At 36.5% G+C, this 21,570-nt stretch overlaps 1 protein-coding gene across 1 annotated transcript; it reads left to right on the plus strand.

Annotated features, from left to right (window-relative positions):
* The first annotated feature begins 2,949 nt into the window (after positions 1 to 2,949).
* On the plus strand, positions 2,950 to 18,464 carry LOC142610390 (mediator of RNA polymerase II transcription subunit 27). Its single transcript, XM_075782200.1, has 8 exons — positions 2,950 to 3,478; positions 3,589 to 3,754; positions 14,466 to 14,931; positions 15,441 to 15,500; positions 15,586 to 15,654; positions 15,751 to 15,794; positions 15,871 to 16,072; positions 17,783 to 18,464. The coding sequence occupies exons 1-7, from the start codon at positions 3,100 to 3,102 to the stop codon at positions 16,052 to 16,054; spliced, it is 1,368 nt and encodes a 455-aa protein (XP_075638315.1). The 5' UTR covers positions 2,950 to 3,099; the 3' UTR covers positions 16,055 to 16,072; positions 17,783 to 18,464.
* The last annotated feature ends 3,106 nt before the right edge of the window (positions 18,465 to 21,570 follow it).

Here is a 21,570-nt window from a genome sequence, read left to right on the forward strand (position 1 = left end):
TAAGTAGTACTATTTTTAATTTAACAAAATTACAGTTAACTCCCGTGGTTTGTTATAATTTTGTCTTTTGTCTGTTCTTTAATAGAAAAGTTACAAATTTTGTCTTCAATTGCATTATTTCACTCCTGATTTTTATACCAAAATAAATTTTGGTTAGTCCAAAAACCTCTTAACAAAAGTTTTGTAATTACAATAATAGTAATTTTAAATCATCTCTAACCAAAAAAAAAAAAAAGCAAAATGGGTAAATTGTGGCAGGAAGTTTGTTGATGAAAAGTATACTTCATTTATTTATTTGTTTGGAAGTTTAATACTAAAAAATATAATGATTATAATGGAATGTTCATTTCATTTCCTCCTAAATATTCATTCCACAAATTCAAGTAACACTTCTTCTACACTATTTTTAGGTGTGCATGGAAAAATGGAATGGATTATGATACTGTGTATTATTCTAGTGTTTGAGAGCTTATAGTGGAAAATTTTGAGCAGAAGGTTGCATTTTAAAAAATAGGATGTAGCAAATTACACTATATAATTTCAAAAATAGAAAATTAAACACTAATGTTCAAAACGTAACAAACTAAACCTCAACTTATTGAAGTGAAGCGACATTGTTTTAGGTTTAATATGGACCCATAGTTTAATTTGTTACGCTTCTAAACTATGGGGTTTATAATGCAAATTTTCAAATAAAAATGAAAGATTATATAATCATATCACTATATCATTTACATTTTATTTGTTTTTTGCAGGATAAGTAAAATTGGTGGTTTTGTCTAGAGTTGTTGCAAAAATTGGTGGTTTTGTTTATAGTTGCTAAGATGGATTTGGGCGTATGTTAGCCACAAGCTTTTTTGTTTAGCTTGTATCTTAATTTGTTTAGGTAAAGCCTCATTTTCAAATACATGTATACTTAACCTCACTTTGAAGATAAAACCAAAATAAACTATTGCCAAACAAACATTGGGTGGTTCATAGCTAATTGATTTGGCACTGTACGCTAATGATGGAATACGATGACGAGTTTTTATTTTATTTCATTTTTCTATCTTCCTTGTAAAAAATGACATAGTTTGGATGGGCAAACACGCACAAAAAGTAACAAAATTGTCACATAGATATCATGTTACTAATTGAAGGAATAAATTACATAAAAAATATATATCCAAAATTTATATAGTGTTTCATGCTATGCATTAGTTTTTTAATATTGTTAATTGAAGTTCCAAACTTATGAAATTGTTATAATTTGAAGTTTTCGTTCATCTCAATTATACAATTTCCTTCTTCTAAGTACTAATGGAATTGAGAACAATGATTTCACCAGTTCTACAACTTTAGGGTTATGTATTTTCATGATCCTTGCAGATTTGACCTTATCAACACCCAGAGCTATTTCCTATCACTCCGGCCACCACATTGCATAATGGGAGCTCATGTGAAACGCTTTGTTTATGGCGTAACAACAATGGAAAGTAACAACATATTACGATCACGTAACATATGGTCTGGAGGTATGATAAATTAAAACTTGGATAGGATAGGATTATGCAAGTCAAGCTCTTCAGTTGTCATAATTTGGCTAACTTTACTCATTGCACACAATCGAAAGATAGTTAGTTAGGTGAAACACAAAAATATTGTCAACGATTACCCCTTTTTACCATTATGTTATTGTCTAGAATAATCAAAGAGCAAAAGTTAGTCAATGTTTTCCTATGTGCAATATGTTGGGTCCTCCAAGCAAATTCAAACATGTAGTAATTATACTTGGGTTGGTGCGTTGTTTATGTTTCATTAGTCAATACAACCGTATATTTTTTAGGAAATTATACATAAGTTGTGTCCACAACAAAAATGAATAGAGGATTTAAGAGAGAGAGAGATTTCAAATCAAAAGGATTTCATGTATTTGAGATTTAATGGATAAAATTAAAAAAGTAGGACCCAATCTTGAATTTGTAGTAACTAAGAGCCTTTTTTTTTGTAAATTTGATACTTTAATGGAAAATAAAAAATTGAGAGTAATTGCCTCAATTTTGTCTAGAGAAATTCTGTCCACGACATTTTCATAATAAATTTTAAGTGGTAGGTTATTATTGGTTGTTATACGTGGACAATAAAATAATTAAAGTTTTAGATTCGAAATAAGGATAAAGTCTAGTTACAATTTTTTTTTTATAAAGTTTAGTTACAAAATTGGTCATAACCCAAAGTTACAATCTTCCTAAGTAAAATAAACACTAATACATATTTTGGAAATCTTTGAATTGTATGTTTTTTATGCTCTTAATACATATGTCAAATTTTGTGTCATTCGGATATTATTTACTATATGATTTATAAGATTATATTTTATGCACACCTTTAAACTACAAAAATTTGCAATTTAAAAAATTTATTGATGACATAAGTATTAATTTTTAATTATCTAAAAAATTTGCAAGTATAGAGAATATAAGAAAAAGATGCAATCTGATGGTGAATTTTTCAAAATTCATCTCCAATAAAAAAACATTGAGTAAGGTTCTAACCAATTCTATAATTAAAATTTTTATATTTTTTTTATAAAACTTTTTTTAACTAAACAATGTTATAAAAAAAAGAAATGATATGTTCACAACATTTTTACAATGAATCATAAGTGGCAGGTTGGTACTTGTTATTGTTAGAGCAAAAAAACAATCTTAGTGTTAGGTTCAAATTTGAATCAATAACAACTAATCACATATGATTTGTTGTAAAAATATAATGAACGTAGCATAAAAAAAAAAAAAAACTTTGTCATAAAAAAAACCAATACCCAATAATTAAAAAAAAAAAAAGGAAAAAACTTTGTCATAGAAAACAAAAAACCAATACCCGCTATGATTTGCGGTGAGACGCGTATCAGTTCCCATTATATTACTACTATATAAATAAGTTTTGGTCGACCTGAAATGCAAAGCTGCAAAATGCATTTATGATTATAACTTGGAAATTATTTATCAACTTGCAATTATACAAAAAGCTCAACTAACTGAGAGGGTGAGTCACAGAAACAGTCACGCCCTTGACACAGACCTTCAATCCCCAAATTCTTAAAAAAGCCAAAAAATGCGACTACCACAACAACTACAGCCACAGACTCAACCTCAGCATCACTATCAACAGCAACAGCAACAGCAACAGCAACAGCTACAACAGCAGCAACAACAACCACCACCACCACCACCTCAGGCGGAGGACACGTCGGCGGCAACCGCTAGCTCCAGTCCGCCACCGTCAGAGGAGGCGCCTCCGAAACAGGTGGCTCAAGCAATGGACAGGCTCAGCCACGCTGCGCGTCTCATCGCCGACATCAGGCTCGGAGCCGATCGGCTCTTGGAAGCGCTATTCATCGCCGCACAGCCTCACCAGAGCAACAAACCTCTCCACTTGTTCCTCAAAGAAGACTCCTCCATGCGCCAACACCTCCAAGACCTCCGCTCCGTCGGTAACGCACGCATTTTCATTTTTTTTTTTTCTTTTTCCTTGCTTTCTAGGGTTAGGGTTAGGGTTAGGGTTTCGTCGTTTTTGAAATTGTGTTTTTTTGATTTATGTTAGGAAGGCAGCTAGAGGAATCTGGGGTTTTGAGTGAATCGCTTCGGTCTCGAAGTAATTCGTGGGGGCTGCACATGCCGGTGGTCTGTCCTGACGGTGCCGTCGTTGCGTACGCCTGGAAACGCCAACTGGCTGGCCAGGCCGGTGCGTCTGCGGTCGATAGGACCAGGTTGGTTCTTGTCATTTCAGTTCTACCTGAGTTCCATGTTGAAATTGATTTCAGATTAGTGGATAAGCACGCCAAAAGTTGTTTGTGACTGTAGATATGCTATATGGTATTGAATGCTAGGCTGTTAAGAAGTAACATTTTCGTAATATTAGTGTTAGCAGAAACGAGAATACAAGGGAAGATAGGATTCGAAATGAAGAAATTCATGGTGACCGCTATTGATGAAAAAAAATGAGGGGAAGTTTTGGTCACATGTAGGAGAGCGATTAATGCACAAATGGGGAAGTGTTAAGTTGATTCATTGATTAGTCTGTTGTGTAGCATGGCTGTACCAAATTTTTTGGAATTTTCGGAACCAAGACTTGGTTGTTGTTGTTGTATTGATTTCAGATTAGTAGTACAAGTTGAATGATTTTTATTTAAGAATCAAGAGTAAAATGCAGGTGAAGTTTGAGAATTGTTTCAAAGAAATGATAGGGGGTGAAAGTTATACACGAAATGTAAATTTAAACTTGTGTTGCTGTGACCAAACTAGAAGGTGATATGGTTTACACTTCAAAGAATCAGGTATATGTCTTTGAGTGTGTTCTATTGCTAAAACTTTATGCTTGCGGAAGTGTATTAGGTAATTGTGGTGATTGTCATAGTTTTGAGGAAAAGGCAGATGCAAGGTTGTCTATTGTCTTTTGGGGACAGAGTGACAGACATAACTTCTTGATTGCAAAGCTTAAGTGCCAGATTTGAGTTTTTGTAACTATAGAAAGAAATAAGGTGCTGTTGTTTCTATCTTCTGAAAATTGAATTCATTTCCTGCAATTTTATCTTGCTGGGTTATTGTTATTCAAAGAATTTACTGGCAAAAAGTTGTGATTTCAAGTCTAAATGATTCGATACCAAACAACCTAGAATTCATAATGTTTTATCATCAGTTAATGTCAAATACAATACACTAATCAAAAGCTGCCAAAGAAACCAAGAGACTGTTGTGCAGCCCGTAGGTTATAAATCTCCCAAATATTTGCTAGAGCAAACTTTCTCTTGAGGAACATTAGGTTAATCGTTGTGATTGGACTAGGAAAATGTAAATCAGAAATGGTTTTCAGAATTATCGTTATTGGATTTGAAAAGTATAAAAAATAATCGAAATGGTGTTCAAGTTGTTCTTTTGATTTAGTTCATTATTCAAAAATGATTTGATACCAAAGGAACTTACAATTCATAACAATTTGTATTTATTTCATGTCAAATATGGGGCACTACGCTGATCAAAAGTTGTTGGCAAAATCAATAGATTGCTTTGTAGTTCATCAGCTGTAAAAATGCTTTTGTTTCTATCTTTTGAAATTGTACTGCTTTTCTTTATATTCTTTATTTACTTTATCTGTTGGTTTACTGGCATGCAAAAATTTTACTGGTAAAAAGTTGTGATTTCTCGTTTAAATACTTCGATACAAAAACAACCTTGAATTCAGAACATGTTGTCTTCAGTTCATTTCAAATATGATACACTAATTAAAACTTGCAAGAAAGCAAGAGATTGCTCTGCAGCCCATAGGTTTTAAATCTTCCAAAAATTTGCTAGATCAAACTCTTGATGAACATTAGGTTAATCATTGTGATTGGACTAGGAAAATGCAAATCAGGAAATGGTTGGAGAGAATTTTTTTTTTTGATAGGTAAAAGAAAATATATATTCAAGAACACTACCTTATGCAAAAAAACATAAGGCAGAGAGAAAAGTACAAAGGGAAAAGAAAGAGTAAAAAGAAAAAGAAAGGAAAAGAAACTAAGTATACATGAGAGAAGTAAGGAACATAGGGAGAGAATCACTAGAGGTGAGTCCCCAAGCCCTAGACCAATCAAACAGAGTGCCGCTTAGAGAGGCCAATAGCTGGTCATCTGGGCTTTCCATGTCCTCGAATGTCCTCCTATTGCGCTCCCTCCAGAGACACCACATCAAGTATAAAGGAGCTAAATTCCAAATGCTAGACGAATGCTTTTCAGGCCAATTCCACCAACTGAATAGAGTATCCGCAACTAATCTAGGCAAGACCCAAGAAAACCCAAAAGATCTAAAAACCAAACTCCGCAGTCGAGAAGCCTTTCCACAGTGAAGTAACAAATGATCCGCCGTCTCCCCATTACTATGACACATGATACACCAATCAACAAAATCCAACCCTCTAACCCTCAAATTATCCCCTGTAAGGATCCTATCCCATACAGCAGTCCACACAAAGAAGGAAACATGCCGAGGAGCCTTAACCTTCCAAACCCCTTTCCAAGGGAAAATAATGGGCACGGGGCTTCTCAACTTATTGTAAAACGAACGAATATCAAAGTCCCCATTCTTTGTCAACTTCCATCGCATACGATCTACATTTTCAGTGGGAGGAAGATTAGAACCTAAGGTACGGAGAAAATCATCCACCCTACCCATTTCCCAATCATTAGGTCTCCAAATAAAATGAACATTCTAGCTTCTCCGCTCCTCAATCCCCAACCGTTCAAGAGAAGAGGCCACTGATGCCTCTTTATTGGATGCAATCCCATATACGCTCGGAAAAGCTAGCTGAAGAGGAGACTCCCCACACCAATGATCAGTCCAAAGCTTCACTCTATCCCCCACCCCTACCTCAAAGCAAGTATTCTTACTAAAATCCTCCCATCCCATGCAGATACTTCTCCACAAGCCACACCCATGTGCCCCTCTACCTAGCTTGGACTTCCATCCCCCCCATTCTTCCCCAAACTTGAGGGCTATGACCCTTCTCCAAAGCCTTGTCTCCTCAATCCCATACCTCCATAACCACTTCCCTAGTAAAGCTTTATTGAAAGTAGTTAATTTCCTTACCCCTAACCCTCTATTTTTCAAAGGTGCACACACTTTGTCCCATCCCACCAAATGAAACTTGGAGTCCCCCCACAAGAAATCTCTTTGCAACCTCTCAATTTTATTGGCCACATGCGTAGGGATGGTAAAAAGAGACAAATAATAAGTGGGGAGACTAGATAAAGTGCTTTTAAGCAACATTAGTCTTTCACCTTTTGACAAATACATCTTCTTCCAACCGGCCAGCTTACGCTCAAAATTCTCCAAGATAGGATTCCAAATAGTAGGGGACTTGAAGGATGCCCCCAAAGGCATACCAAGATAGGTCATAGGCAAAGATCCAATCCGGCATCCCAAAAGCTCTGCTAGGACGTGGATAGTAGGAACCTCCCCAATAGGAACCATCTCACTTTTTAGCACATTAACCTTTAAACCTTTCACTACCTGGAAACAAAGAAGAAGCATCCGAATATAAAGAATCTGCTCCTCATCAGCATCGCAAAATAGAATCGTATCATCCGCAAACAATAGATGCGATACACAAACCTCTCCCCCCCGTCTACCGTGGGCCCTAAAGCCTCGAAATAAACCAGCCCCTTCAGCTCTTTGCATCATCTTACTGAGAACCTCCATCAAAATCAGAAACAACATGGGCGAAAGCGGGTCCCCTTGTCTCAATCCCCTCGAACTCCCAAAAAAATCAGCTGGAGACCCATTAAACAATACCGAGAATTGGGCTGTAGATATGCATGTGCGGATCCACCTACACCATCTCACCCCAAATCCCATTCTCTTCAACAAATCAAGAAGAGCCTCCCAGTTTACATGATCATAAGCTTTCTCAACATCTAATTTGCAGATAACCCTCGGAATCTTACTTTTCACCCTACTATCAACACACTCATTAGCAATGAGAACTAAATCAAGAATTTGTCTACCACCCACAAAACTGTTCTGAGACTCATATATCAACTGATCCAAAACCTCTTTCATGCGGTTTGCCAACACCTTGGCCAAAATCTTGTAGACACTCCCCACAAGACTAATAGGTCTAAAATCTTGAATATTGGAAGCACCATTCTTCTTAGGGATTAAGGCTATAAAAGTTGCATTAAGAGATTTTTCAAACTTACTGTGTTGATAAAACTCTTCAAACACAGCTAAGACATCTCTTTCCACAACTCCCCAACAATGGTGATAAAAAGCCAAAGAGAAACCATCAGGACCTGGAGCTTTATCTCCTTCCATCTCTTTGACAACTCGAAGGACCTCCTCTTTTTCAAACCTCCGTTGAAGCCAGTCCCTCTCCAACCCCTCTATCTGATCAAACTCTAATCCTTCCACAAAAGGCCTCCACTCCTCTGTCTCCTTGTACAAATTTTTATAAAACTGTACAGCTTGGTCAGCCATCTCGGATTCGTCCTCATAGATAACCCCATTCACATCCAACATACTAATATGATTATACCTTCTCCGAGAATTGGCCATCTTGTGGAAAAATTTGGTATTGTTATCTCCTTCCTTAATGCAAAGCATCCTCGATTTTTGTCTCCACGAAATCTCTTCCAAAGAGAGAAGATTCTGTATTTGGGATCTCAACCCAGCCCTCTCACCTAACTCCACTTCAGAAAGACCACACTCCCCTTCCTTAACATCCAATAATTTCAAAGCCTCCAACAATTCTTTTTTCCGACGCTCTACATTTCCAAACTCACTCCGGTTCCACTGAATAATATCTGCCTTCAATGCCTTGAGCTTCTTGGGAAGTACAAAATTGGGGGTACCTGAGAAGGAATATCAATTCCACCAAGAATGAACCCTATCTTTGAACCCATCCGACTTTAGCCACATGTTTTCGAACCTAAAAGGATTTTTCCCCCTTACAATCCGTCCTGCCTCCACTAATATGGGGAAGTGATCTGAAATAGGACGAGGTAAAATCCGTTGGGTCACATCCGGATAGTGATCCTCCCAATCGAGAGAAACCAGAGCCCTATCTATCCTAGACATCGAGGGTTGTTCCGAACCACTCGACCATGTATAACTCCCTCCTTCCAAAGGCAAATCTATCAAGCTAAGCTCCTCAATGAACTCAGAAAAATTCTCCATTGCCGGGGTAAGACGTGAACCCCCCAACCGTTCACTTGGGAACCTAACAACGTTGAAATCCCCTATGTAGCACCATGGAACTTCCCAAAGTTGCTGAATACCAATCAGCTCATCCCACATCTGCCTCCTCAAGTTATCATCATTTGGGCCATAAACCCCTGAACAAGCCCAAATAAAACCGTCCCCCAAGCCCTACCACCGAACTGATACGGAAAATTGACCCACCAGAACCTCCAACTTTTCTAAAACCCTCCTATCCCACATCATCAAAACCCCACCAGTTGACTGATCCGCATCCAAGGCCACCCAATCTACATAGGGGCAACTCCACAAGCTGCATATCAACTGACTATCCATGCCTGCAAGCTTAGTCTCTTGAAGGCAGACAACATCACAATTCCAATCCCGTAATAAATTTCTAACTACCAAACGTTTCCGCGAGTCATTCAAACCTCGAACATTCCATGACACCATTTTTAACTTCATTAAAACTGTAAACTCCCTACTGCAACCTCAAACAAGCAGTCAAAGAAAATAAAACTATCGCCCATCATAATTAACCAAGGAAATCAAATTCCTCAACTCCCTCTTCCCTTTATCCTTGGAGACAACTTTTCGGTGGGCAGCCCCTTTCCTTGTGCACTAGCTTGGCTGCCTCAATCTCCGTCTCAAGTCTTTGTAGGAGCATAATGCACCTCTTCTCATGACGACCCAAAGGAAGCCCATCAACTTACTGAAACTAGGGAGTCTCTGTTTCACCCAATTAGACACCGTCAAAGTGTTATCCAACCTCCTCACCTCAGTATTACTATTCAATTCAGCAGTCACAGCCACCCCCAGAGGGTTAATAGACATCAAGGGGGAAGAACTCTCCACATCACCCAGAACCTCAACTGCATAGGCTGTTTCGACCTCAGACAAAGCCAATACCGACTGATTAGCCTCAATCCCAACTCTCGGTGGACTCAGGACAGAAGTGGATAGCTCGAGACCTTTAAAAGACCTTTCACCCTCTGTTTCTGCATTACCCAAAGTGAACAGAGGCTCGACGGCACAAGGCCCACCAGAAATGAGACTCTTAGCCACCGCCAAAGTCTCCGCAGGACAACCCATGAGCTCCGATGGAGGAACCGACACCAAATCGGACCTCGTGGTGTGAAGTAGGCCAGTAACGGCCCTGTCCAGTATCGCCGGTGAGGCCCCGGCAAGAAACCCATCGGAAAAAGAGCCACCGTCCGCCACCGAGACAATCGCCGGACCACAGCTCATCTTGATTTGGGTCGCCGAGCTTGTTGCCGTCATCGGATCAGGTTGTCGCGCTGTGTCGGCCTTCTCCGGTGGCTCTGGTGACTCCTCGGCGAGAGTCGACTCAGCCCCTATGACGTCCTGAGCATCCGAGGCTTCGTGGGTTGCTTTGGACTTCGCCAAAGCTTGAGTTTCCAGACCTAGAAGACTCAGATTTCCCAAAGTTGGGCTTTCACTCACTTCCAGCCTACTTGGGCCATTGGGCTCAGGATAAAAAGTCACGGGAAGGCCCACTTGAATCCTAGCTTTGTCTAAGTCCACCACAGGACATATAGTAGCCCGCGAACCACTAGGCACCCTCTGATCCCTTGATACACATAAGGAACTCCTCAAACCAACTTTATGCCACGCCACCCTCCTTTTTCCTTCTGCATTCACTTCTATGGTCAGACTTTTTCCTGCCCAGTCAGGCTTTCCCAATTCACGATTTTTCCCAAAAACATGTTCAATCCCCTTTGATTTGAAATTCAGTGGGGATATCCTTTTATTTCCTACCGGTTTTGTTATACCAACATTAAACTCCTCTGTACTTTGCCGAGAACCTGCGACTCTACCTTCTAGAGTCATCGGACCAGCCAAGCTCACCGGCGCTTCACTCAACATTTTTTGTTTCACAACTGGGTTTTGCTTCTCTGACTGATTTTTGCTCCTGACCTGCACCTCATGCCCACGCACCGTATCGGCCAAGGATTTAGAAGGTTGAATCCCTGAGTTATCCTTAAAAGAAGCTGAGCCACAAATTTGGTTTGCCCAATCCCACCATTCGCATAGTTCTCAGGTTCCAACATCTTCCTTAACTCTAACCCAAAAACCCTCCATCCATTCTTAGCTCTGCCTACTGGAATAATAATGGACCTCCTGGACCCGCCAACTTTAAGTTCAATCAACAGTAGGAACAAGTCAAAAGAATTGGAGCTCCGTTGGAGGGTATAAGCGAAATCACCTTCCCTGAACGAAAAAAAGTACTTCGAACTGGACCCAACGACTATCCGTTCTATGCTCTTCATCAGCCATTGTGCCACTGTCTTACCCATGAAGACCGACTTCATGAAGTACCTACTTCGCTCAAAAATCCTTAAAGAGAAATACCGTCCCCCTTCCTCTACCACCAGTTGAAAAAGTTTGGATTCAATAAAAAAACTACAAACACCACCCATGATCGAAACAACTCAAACTCTATGATCGCAAAAAGACTAAAACAGGATTTCTGGCTAATTCAAGGTAGCCGGGCCTCCTAGAGTGTTCCAGTACCATAAAGCACCATAACAAGAGATGTCAGTTAAGCTACAATTAGAAGAATATTATCATTGGATCAGCAGGGTATCAATCAACAATATAGCAAGAAGCTCTACGACATTACAAGTCTCTTGCCAAAGGTAAGTTTTGCTTTTTTAGTTGGAGAGAATTATTGTGATTGAATTTGTTCATTTTTGCATAAAGTAGTTGTTGTCTATAAAATTACTTCTACTTATCAAAAAAAACAATTGAAATGGTATTCAAGTTGTTTGTTTGATTTAGCTTAATATTCAAAATGATTTGATACCGAAGAAACCTACGATTCATAACAATCTGTATTTCTTTCATTTCAAATATGGGATGCTAATCAGAAGTTGCTGATGAAATCAATAGATTTCTCTGTAGCTCATAGGCTATAAATCCCCCTAATATTTGCTATAGCAAACTGTCTCTTGAGAACTTTTGAGTAACGAGTGTTGGTTAATCAAGTGTTGACTTTAAAAAATTAATAAAAACAATTGAAAATGGTATTCAAGATTTTCTTTTGATTTAGCCTATTCTTAAGATGTTAGGTGTTTCATAGGCACCTTTAACTTTGAGGCATGAGATTCAGGATCCTGTACCCAAATTCTTCCTTTTGAGCCTTACCTCTAGGTGAACAGAACATAAGCTCCACTGGTCTCTTAATACACTCTAATCTATGACCTTGAAGAGTTTTTCTTTCCCTTTGTTTTGGACACTGATGAATATAGTTGTAATATTGATACTTAGTTAAAGCAATCTCCAAAAATGATACAAGGAATATTGGAATTTTTGTATTCTTAGAAAATTACATGTGTGAGAGGATTTTGCTGGTGTATCGGTTGAATATGGACCGATACTAGTTGTTTATAGGGTGTCTGAGATATTGACCAATACTGATTTTTCAATGCCTAGCACCTACCAAACTCCTTTGCAAGACTAATAAAGAAAAAGAGGGATGTAAGAGTAATAGCAACATTCCAGCCAGCGTACCTTTTTTCCAAGCCAAGAATTTGTACATCCTTGAGTTGCCCTTTGCCAACCATTAATAGGTTTTTCCTCGTTTTGTATTAGCCATGGAAATGCAATCAAAGGTGAGCTGGGCTCTCAGGCAAGGCGAGGCACCTCTAAGGTTCTAAGACGCTTGCCTTTAGAGCCTAGCCTAGCAAGGTGAGCGCCTTAAAAAATAAAAAAGGCACTAAAGTGAGAGCCTCAGTTTATTTATTTATTTTAAGAAGATTGTTGTAAAACCTATTGTTAGATTATTAATTTTTTTATAAGTATTATTAGATTATTAATTTGCAAAAGCTTGTTGTAAAATTTATTGTTATATTATTATAATTTAAAGAAGTTTGTTATAAAACCCATTTTTAGAATACTCCGTGGAACCTAAACCGTATTAAGCCAATTTTGAAATCAATTAATAGACTTAATTTCTTTATGCAATACATGTCAAAAACAATTGATTATAGTATTTCAACTCATTATAAACATATGCTTTAAATTCTATATGTATAATAAATATATTTAGAATTTGGCACCTCTTTTTTTACCTATCAAAAAAAGAAATTGGCACCTCGTTTTAATTGGGCTTGCGCCTTATTGTCGCCTCACGCCTCAGGCAATACAAGGTCTTGGCATTTTAGGGTCGCCTTTTGCATTTGACTACCTTGGGATAGCCCAAAAAAAAGAAAAAAACCAAAGATCGGTAATCAAGGCCAGGTGAAGCTAGAACCGGAAGGGTTATTGGGTCTCAATCTATGCCCCTCGCTTTTATTTATCGAAAGGATCGAGTGGCTTTCAATCATGAAATTTCTGTCCCTCTCTCAGGTTGCTCAGATGTTACCATGCCTACACATGCAACAACTAATAAGGCCCTTTGTCAAACGTTTTGAGAGGCTTGTGTATTCTACCTATCTCTATGAATATGAGGGAAGATACCAACAACCCAGTGCTTTGCTGGAACACATCATAGTTCAATCCAACAACCAGTTGGCTTCTTGCCGCTTCACATTAGCAGGAAAAAGTTAGCGAATAGCCAGACTCAAGAAAGTTTCTCAATCTGTTTCCTTTATCCTGTTGCATATATCTGCAACTCAAGAAAGGAAAGGCTTCTATTCTTGTGCATTAGAAACCACTATTAAAACTTGTGCATAGGACTCGCTATCCCACTTTATTGTTGTTATCCATCAATTGAAGAAGATCCATAATTCATAAAGTTTGGCTGCAGTGCATGCTCTACTCCTACTGGCCAAAAAGAAGAAAAAAAAAAAATCAAGAAAGACCATACGACAAGGCTGCACTCTACCAATGCTGCGTTTGGTCTGAATCAGTTAATCAATTGGGGAATGGAGCTTCTGCCTGGAGACTTTTTGGTTCATCATGCTATTGCATTAGGTCCGGGAAGCACGGGTGCGGCGTTTGGGCCGCCGCACCTGCGTCTGACGTGGGGACGCGCAGGCGACGCCGCTGCCTGCGCGTTCGTGCCGCGTCGGCCATTAAAAAAATAATTTTTTCGGCGCGATTCGCGCCGATTCGGGCCGACGCGCGCGAAATCGGGCCGATTCGGCCTGAATCAGTACGTATCGGGCGCAAACCGATACCGGCGAAATCGGACGATACCGGCCGAAATCTGCTGATACCGGCCGAAATTGGCAAATACCGGCCGAAATTCAAAAAAAAAAAAGTATTGCTCTTCAGCTAGGCTCTCTCCCATTCTCTGTATTCTAGTTATTATTTACTATTGCTCTTAAATTTGGTATATATTTGTATAATGTGAAAAAAATATTTTTAGCAATATATTAAAAATATAAATAAAAATATTTTTAATAATTTTTTAATCGTCGCACCCCGCCGCACCGGCATCCTACTTTTTCAAAAATTGCCGAGTTCCGCACCCGAATCCCGAAACGCACCCGTGCTTCATAGCATTAGGTTTACATACAAGATACAACTACATTGGTCTTGCTATTTATCAGAAAAAAGAAAACTACATTGATCTTGCTCTTACATATTTTTAGTCATGCCATGCTCATACTAAAGAAGAGCAATTGTTTTAAGTGTTAAACTGATCAATATATTGTTATTATTAATATATTACTTAGCACATACAGGGGTCCTTCTAATCTCAATAAATTGCCACTGCATGTTCTTCAATGGCCATGTGCCAACTGGTTAATGATTAGTTATGCTTCCGAATATTTGCAGGTTAGCTCTCAAGGCCTTCACTGATCAGAAAAGACGATTTTTCCCTCACCTTGATGATGGATTACATGATCAGGATACCAAATCAGCTTCAAAGAAACATTGTGGTCCCCAAATTCCAATGGAAAATCATCAAGAAGAGCTTAGTGGTTTTAAGACACTAACAGATGTTCTAATGCATTTGGAAAAAGAAGTGCCAAATTTGAAAATTTTCACTTATGAGCGATTGGATTGGTTGAAAAGAGCTTCTTTGCTGCCCTCTTCAACTAATGAGGCTTCCATGGAAACATCTAAAGAACATAATTTTCATAGTTCAAATAAACTAAGAGCAGGATCGTTGAGTGCGGTTGCTGTAGAGAAGATTGCTGTAATTGAATTGCTGTTTCCATCTGTCTTCAGAGCAGTTGTATCTCTGCATCCAGCTGGTTCTATTGACCCTGACTCAGTTGCTTTCTTCTCCCCAGATGAGGTAATCTTGTATATCCAGATATCTTAATTTTTTTTACTAAATATCATATCATGCTATTCTTTGTTTACTCGGAGATCCATATGATTCATTGTTCCATTCCTCATCTCTGAGATAATATCTAGATCACAAGTTAAGATTGATTACATTTTATGTGAGTATTCTGATTTCTCTTTAAATGCCATATGAGATTTTACTTGAAGATTGTTAGATTTGTGGGCTAATTGGTAAATTGACTACTTGTCTTCATGGCAGTGGAAGTGTGCATATCTTTTGTCCTCCCCTCTATTTTGCAAAATCTTCATCTTTTTACATGTTGTGATCTATTTTGTCTTCTATATTGACACTTTTAGTTTTTCCCTGGCTTTCATATTGTAGATGCTTATATTTCTGTTGTCTTTGTACTTTTTTATTTTTATAATTATTGAGCCTTATTGTTTTACTATTATCTTTTTCCTTTATTATTAAGGGTGCTTAGCTGCAATGTGTTTGATTTCTACTGTATTTAACAGGGAGGCAACTACATACATTCTAGAGGTTTTTCAGTTTATCATGTATTTAGACGCATCACGGTAATAGCCTTTGCTTGTCATTTTATCTTTCTCCTAGTTCAGGTGGTTAAAACTTCCTATTTATTTTAGCATTTTCCTATTGCAGGAGCATGCTGCTATGGCTCTGCAGTATTTCCTCGGAAATCAAGCTGAAACAGCTCTACATTCTCTTCTGGTACCATCTCTATTGAACTTTTGAGTTTAATATTTTTTATGTACAATCTTATCATACATATTTAAGATTTATAACTTTCTGCTTTTGTTTTTGTAGCATTGGATCTGCAGTTATCAAACTTTATTTTCAAAAGTCTGCAGGTGTGACTCTTTTTCCCACTTCTAAGATTTCCTTGATGGTGTTAGACTTCTAAATTTTATGTTGTTGGTGGTGCAGTAAGTGTGGACGACTACTATCAATGGACAAAAAATCCTCTTTACTGTTACCTCCTGTTCATCGTCCTTACCGGCAATTTTCTGCATTGAAAATTTCATCCTCCCAACCGAGTTCCTCAGCAAAGGACACTAGCTCTGATCTTTCTCAGGCTTATCATGTTGGTTGCTTTTCAGAGGAAGCTTAGTCACATATATTGACTTAGGTAAGTGAATATGCGTAGTAGATGAGGAAATAGAATGATCAAAAGTAATAAATCATTCCACCTTCCTACTACATGTTGAATTTTCTCTGTTTAGCAGGATGTATGAAATTGTCAATGTTTTAAAAACCAAACTATTAAAGAACTGGGAAAGGGAGAGATTCAAGATTTTAAGGTTGACCAGGATTCAACTGGAGGTCAAACTGATGATGCATAATTAATTTAGTAATTAATTTTGAATACAAATAAGGAAATTAAATTTGTAAAAATTAGCAAAATTGACTAAAAAGTATCTAGAGAAATTTAAACAGCTTTCAAATTAATTTACAAGATTTTTATATAAGGTTAATAGAAAATAATTTTTTGATAAGTATAAGGTTAATAGAAAATAATAAAAAAGCATAAAATAATATTGTCTTTACTCTTTAGTAATCTTTCAGGTAGAAATTATTTTAATTGAAAATGAAGCTATTTTTAAAATAAATTCATAAATAGCTCATTCACATGTAAAAACAAAAATATTAAATTACAAATAAATTTTGGCAAGAATACAAATTCAAATTAATACATTTAGAGAGAGGTGATATAATGAAATGAAAAGCTATTGTCTATTAATCTTTCTTCTTCTTCTTTTTTTCTTTTTTTTCTTTTTTTTTTCTCTTTGCTGAATTTTCTCTATTAATAAGGAAAGATAAATATAATACTTTTAAGATTTAGAGAGGTGTTATAAAGTCAGGTACCTTAATGACTGGTGTGATATATCTGGGGGGCAGGGGTTCAAAACCCCACAGCGTTCCTTTCTCTGATTTTTATAAAATATATACTCCCTTGATCCAGTCGAATTGGAAAACGGTTTAGTGTGGTTTTCTGGTTTGACAGGCAATTTAAGGGGCTTACTCACTTTATGTAAAATGTGTTTTTCTATGGAAAAAAAAAAAAAAACGAGACTGAACTCCAGTTCACAGTTAACCTGGTTGGAGTCGTTGGACCAGCCAGTCAGGTCCACGTTTAAAACCATGGAGATTTATTTTTTATTTTTTTACCTTGGAAAGTAGACCAGCTGGTTTCATAGATTTGTTTATGTTAAAAATTGAGCTGCATGTATACTTTGCCTTGACAATCAAATCTTCTAGAAATCGATTGAAACAGTTCTATTGCATAAGCATTGAGCAATTCTACGCATATATATGCACAAGCTGGTTGGCACCTCCCGCCTCTTGGTGTTTTTAATGGAGACATTCAGGGTGCAAATCCCCCACCACCAACTATTGATGTATCACCAATATATATATGTGTGTGTGTGTGTGTGTGTGTGTGTGTGTATTGGTGTTTTTAACATAATTTTATTGGAGAGACTAATTCCCTGACTCATAAATAGTCCCTTGTAGTGTCAACGGACCTTTAAAAAATGGTTTATGTTGATACCAGGTCTAATGTGGAGCCTGATATTACTGATTTTAGCAAAATTTTGCAGTCATATGAATCCAAGTTTATCCTCTCAGTTTATGTGCGCTCAGGTGTCGCTTAAATGTTAGATTTCGTGGTACTCACTACATGAGTTTTATGAGCTTTTCCCTTCATTGTCTCAGTCTTTTAGTATATACTTTTATTGTCCTGATGCTGAACACATTGAGGATTGAGCGCCCCTCCAATGATAACCTGCTTGCATACTGTTCTCAAAGAATATTTGTGCACAACCTTTTTTCTTTTCAGATATTGTCTATCTCAGAGAAACTTCAGCTGAAAGTTGCATGTGTGCTGCTGCATATAAATCTTGTTTATGGAGAAAGCTGTGCCCAAGGTGCAAAAGGTCATGCAGTTTTCTATCAAGTTGTCAAATCCGATAGACTGTAAAGTGTATTTTTTCACGTGGTGGAATAGATGTAGCTGCTTACTTACTGTCCTGACTTAGATTTGATAGCAACTAGTGTAATTTATCAGCATCAGTTGGTTACAGAAGAGGGGTTCGAGACTCAATTCTTACCATAGGCCAATAAGATGCACGTGCATACACATTCGTGGCTCACACAGATCTTATCGATATTCTTGTGAAAATGTTTCATTTTCTGTTGCTTTTCCTTGAAGAAATTGAGGGTTGCATTACTAGATTTTATTGTTTGAAATTTTCCCTCTGGTTTAGAGTTATCCAATTTCAGATGGTAGGTGTGGATGATGGTAGAGGAAGGAAAGGATGTTCTAAACCACACATCATTATGAATATATGATCGGGCATTCATTGCACTCCTTATCAAAAGTAGTTGTAAGTCAAAAGTTTCTCTGTTTCCCCAAGTGATATTGGTCATCATTGTGTAAGCTAATTTAGCAAATTCAAATTTCAGAATTTATGTATCATCACTTATATAGAGCAAAGTTTAGTGTTTTGAGTGATACGATTTCCCCAATACTTGATCACATGATGAGACGTCTGCTCTTCTTTTTTTGATCCCTCCCCCCCTTTTCGTTGCTCGGTCTCTCTGTTGCATTAAGTCAATCTTGATGTGCATTTTTGGAGACCCCAGAAGGAACATAAAGACATTAAATATTTTTAAAAAGTTATTATTATTTCCTCCTCGAATTCTTAATGTCTATGTTTACTGTAAATAAAAGAGAAAAAAAAAAAAAAGAGGAAGAAGAAAAGCTAAAATGCGAAATGAATCAAATGATGGATGATGGATGTAGGGTCGATGACAAAATAGAAAATCATTTTTTTTGTCAAGAGAGGTCCTACTGAAATGACTCAGTCTGCAAGGTGTGAATTACTGGTGGAGCCTCTGAATTTGCTCCTACATCATCTTAAAGTTGATATTTCCATTCAGGAAGAAAGAAAAACAATGGCAACTAATTAGTAAAAGTGTGCTGTTTAAGAATATTGAAGGTGTTTTAGCAAATATTATCCCGAGCTTGGACATGAGTCGTAATTTAATTCATTAACTTATGAGTTATGATTTAAACAATTAATTGTGCTATGGATATTAACTTTTTGACCAATCAAATCTATTATTAGTGGTTTTTGTTAACACAAACGGGTTTAATCAAGTGATGTGGACATTGTTTCTTCATCATTATTGCATCATCTATGAGTTTGAAATGTCCTTCGACTGGTAAACAAGAAAATGGCTTTCTTTAGTTAGCTACTTATTGAGAACATGGATTAAAACTATTCGTGAAATGTCATTGTTTTAATCGTTCTTTTAAGGCAATTGGATCTTTTTAAAATTTAAGGTTGAATTTGAAACAACCCAAAATTATTATTTGATTTATTACCTAAACTTTTAATAAATGGTATCCGCTTGGATTAAGGAGTGTAACAACTTGCTGCCACACCAAAAAAAAAAATTGGTGTAGACACCAATTTTTATAACCCAACTTTTATTGTATAGTGTATATATTATATGATATTGCATAACTCAAGTAATAATTTTTATTTTATATTTACGAATGGATATTGTAGTTGTGAATTGAATTTTCTATGTTTCGTTTTCTCAAAAGAAGTTAAAATTGAGAGGAAAATTATAAGAATATCCACTTTGTTCCCAATAACAAAATAAAGGAAAACCTTGGTGATAATTTTCTTAAATCTATATTCCCACTACTATTAAACTGTATCTCAATATCACTATCCTAGTATCCTCTTATTAAAATTAGCGCATAGGAGACGTGAGAAAAGACTCGCTTTCCCATCACACTGTGAATGGCCATTGATTTGACTTACTTTTAAAAAAAATAGATAAAAATACCCTAATACTTTGGGAAAGAAAATCTAAGCCAAATGCACCCTTAAGTAAGGAAAGAGACTATGGTTACTAATATAAAAAAGGTCATGTTATTGTATAGTTTACATTAATCTTCCATTTAAAAAAAAAAATTATGAGAGTATGAAAAAACTATAAATAAATAAAAATTAGTCATTTTTACTTTATTATGAAAAAGTTTTTTAAAAGGTTTATTTAATGTATGCTCTAAAGTCATAATATAAACTCCTAATGATAGCTCTTTATCATTAGATTAAGACACCAATCAATTATTAGTATAGACAGGGATTGAACTCCAGATCTCTTATTCAACCATTAGATATTTTACCAGTTGAGCTAACTGGAATTCACAAAGAAACTTATTTTTATGTTAGGCTTAAAAGATAAGTTAGGACCAAAAACATATCTAGGGTAAAAAAATCATCTTTACAAAGTTGTACTAATAAACTAAATAAGCTCTCTCAAAAAAAAAAAAAAAAAAAAAACTAAATAAGCTGAAATTTTTTTTATAAAAAAATATAAGGGAAAAAAAAACATAAAGTATAAGTAATATATATATATATATATATATATATATATGCTGGTCCACGTCATGGTAGTAGAAAATTCAATTTTCCAAATTAAAAAAAAAAAAGGTTGTGACTTGTGAGTCATCGTGATGCAAGCTTTTAAAATTCTTCACGGGGCAATTTTCAATTTCATAAAATAGGACAGAAGAACCGATTCAATGACCTGGTCCCAAACCAATCAAAATTGGCTAGAATTTCAAATAGGAAACTAGTACTATAAGATAGTGACTAGTGACTACGTGTCAACCATCAATCAAATAAAAACAAAACATTACACAAAAACACGACTTCACCGTCAGTCACGTAATCAGTTTGTGTTTGGTTTGTTGGAAAAGCTGTGTGTGTGTTGAACTATTTAATAATAATTCACTGAAAATGACTTGCACGTTCCTAAAAAGGACCCACGTATGCACATAAAAAACATAGATGAATTCGATTTGTGATTGTAATTATTTAACAGTGTTTTCCTGTGGCAATGGGACCAGTGACTTTGATGGAGTAAATCAGTGTGTTGGTGAGCCTTTTCTTATTAGCTCCAAACATTTTCTTGGAGATTCAAAATGTTACCCAACTAATAAATGTTCCCATCATATCAATAATATCAATGTCTAGGAAAATAATAGTTGTAAGGATAAGACTAGCTAGCAGACTCTCTTTTTATCATCAAGATTCAAGATAGGTGTTTGAAAAAAAAAAAAAAACAAAAGTTGGCCAAAATCCAAATTAGATGGACTAAACTTCGGATGAATTGCCATTTTCTTTCCTGAAGTGTTGTAAGTTTTATCCTTAAAACTTTAATGTTTATGCTAAGTGGTCCTTTCTATAGATGGTGATAATATGACATAAATGTTAAAGTTTATGCACTACTATGATAATTCACCCAAAACTTAAAAGGGTGTAATTACCCTTTTTTTTTTTGGTGGTAGGAGAGCAAAGTATACCTATAAATTGATAGGTTCTCATCTTTGCTTACATATTAACACCTGCTACTATCCACAAAGTTTACCTAAAATTACTAAAAAAATGTAGCTCACACCAAAACAAGTATTTGGTAAGGTTTTATTGCTTTTCACCAAAACTTTTGAGTGGTTCATAACATCAATTCCTCTCTCTCACTCTGGGTGCATGTATCATCCGACTCTATTTATTAATATTGCCTATTCATCCATGGTACTCATTA

The sequence above is a fragment of the Castanea sativa genome, chromosome 9, assembly GCF_040712315.1.
Source record: "Castanea sativa cultivar Marrone di Chiusa Pesio chromosome 9, ASM4071231v1".
Taxonomy (NCBI): domain Eukaryota; kingdom Viridiplantae; phylum Streptophyta; class Magnoliopsida; order Fagales; family Fagaceae; genus Castanea; species Castanea sativa.

Bases quoted from the DNA above. Each gene is read 5' to 3' on its own strand.
- LOC142610390 (XM_075782200.1), top strand. From the start codon at position 3,100: ATGCGACTACCACAACAACTACAGCCACAGACTCAACCTCAGCATCAC. The intron at 3,479-3,588 runs GTAACGCACGCA...GATTTATGTTAG, and splicing joins CCAAGACCTCCGCTCCGTCG to GAAGGCAGCTAGAGGAATCT. The intron at 14,932-15,440 runs GTAATCTTGTAT...TGTATTTAACAG, and splicing joins CTTTCTTCTCCCCAGATGAG to GGAGGCAACTACATACATTC.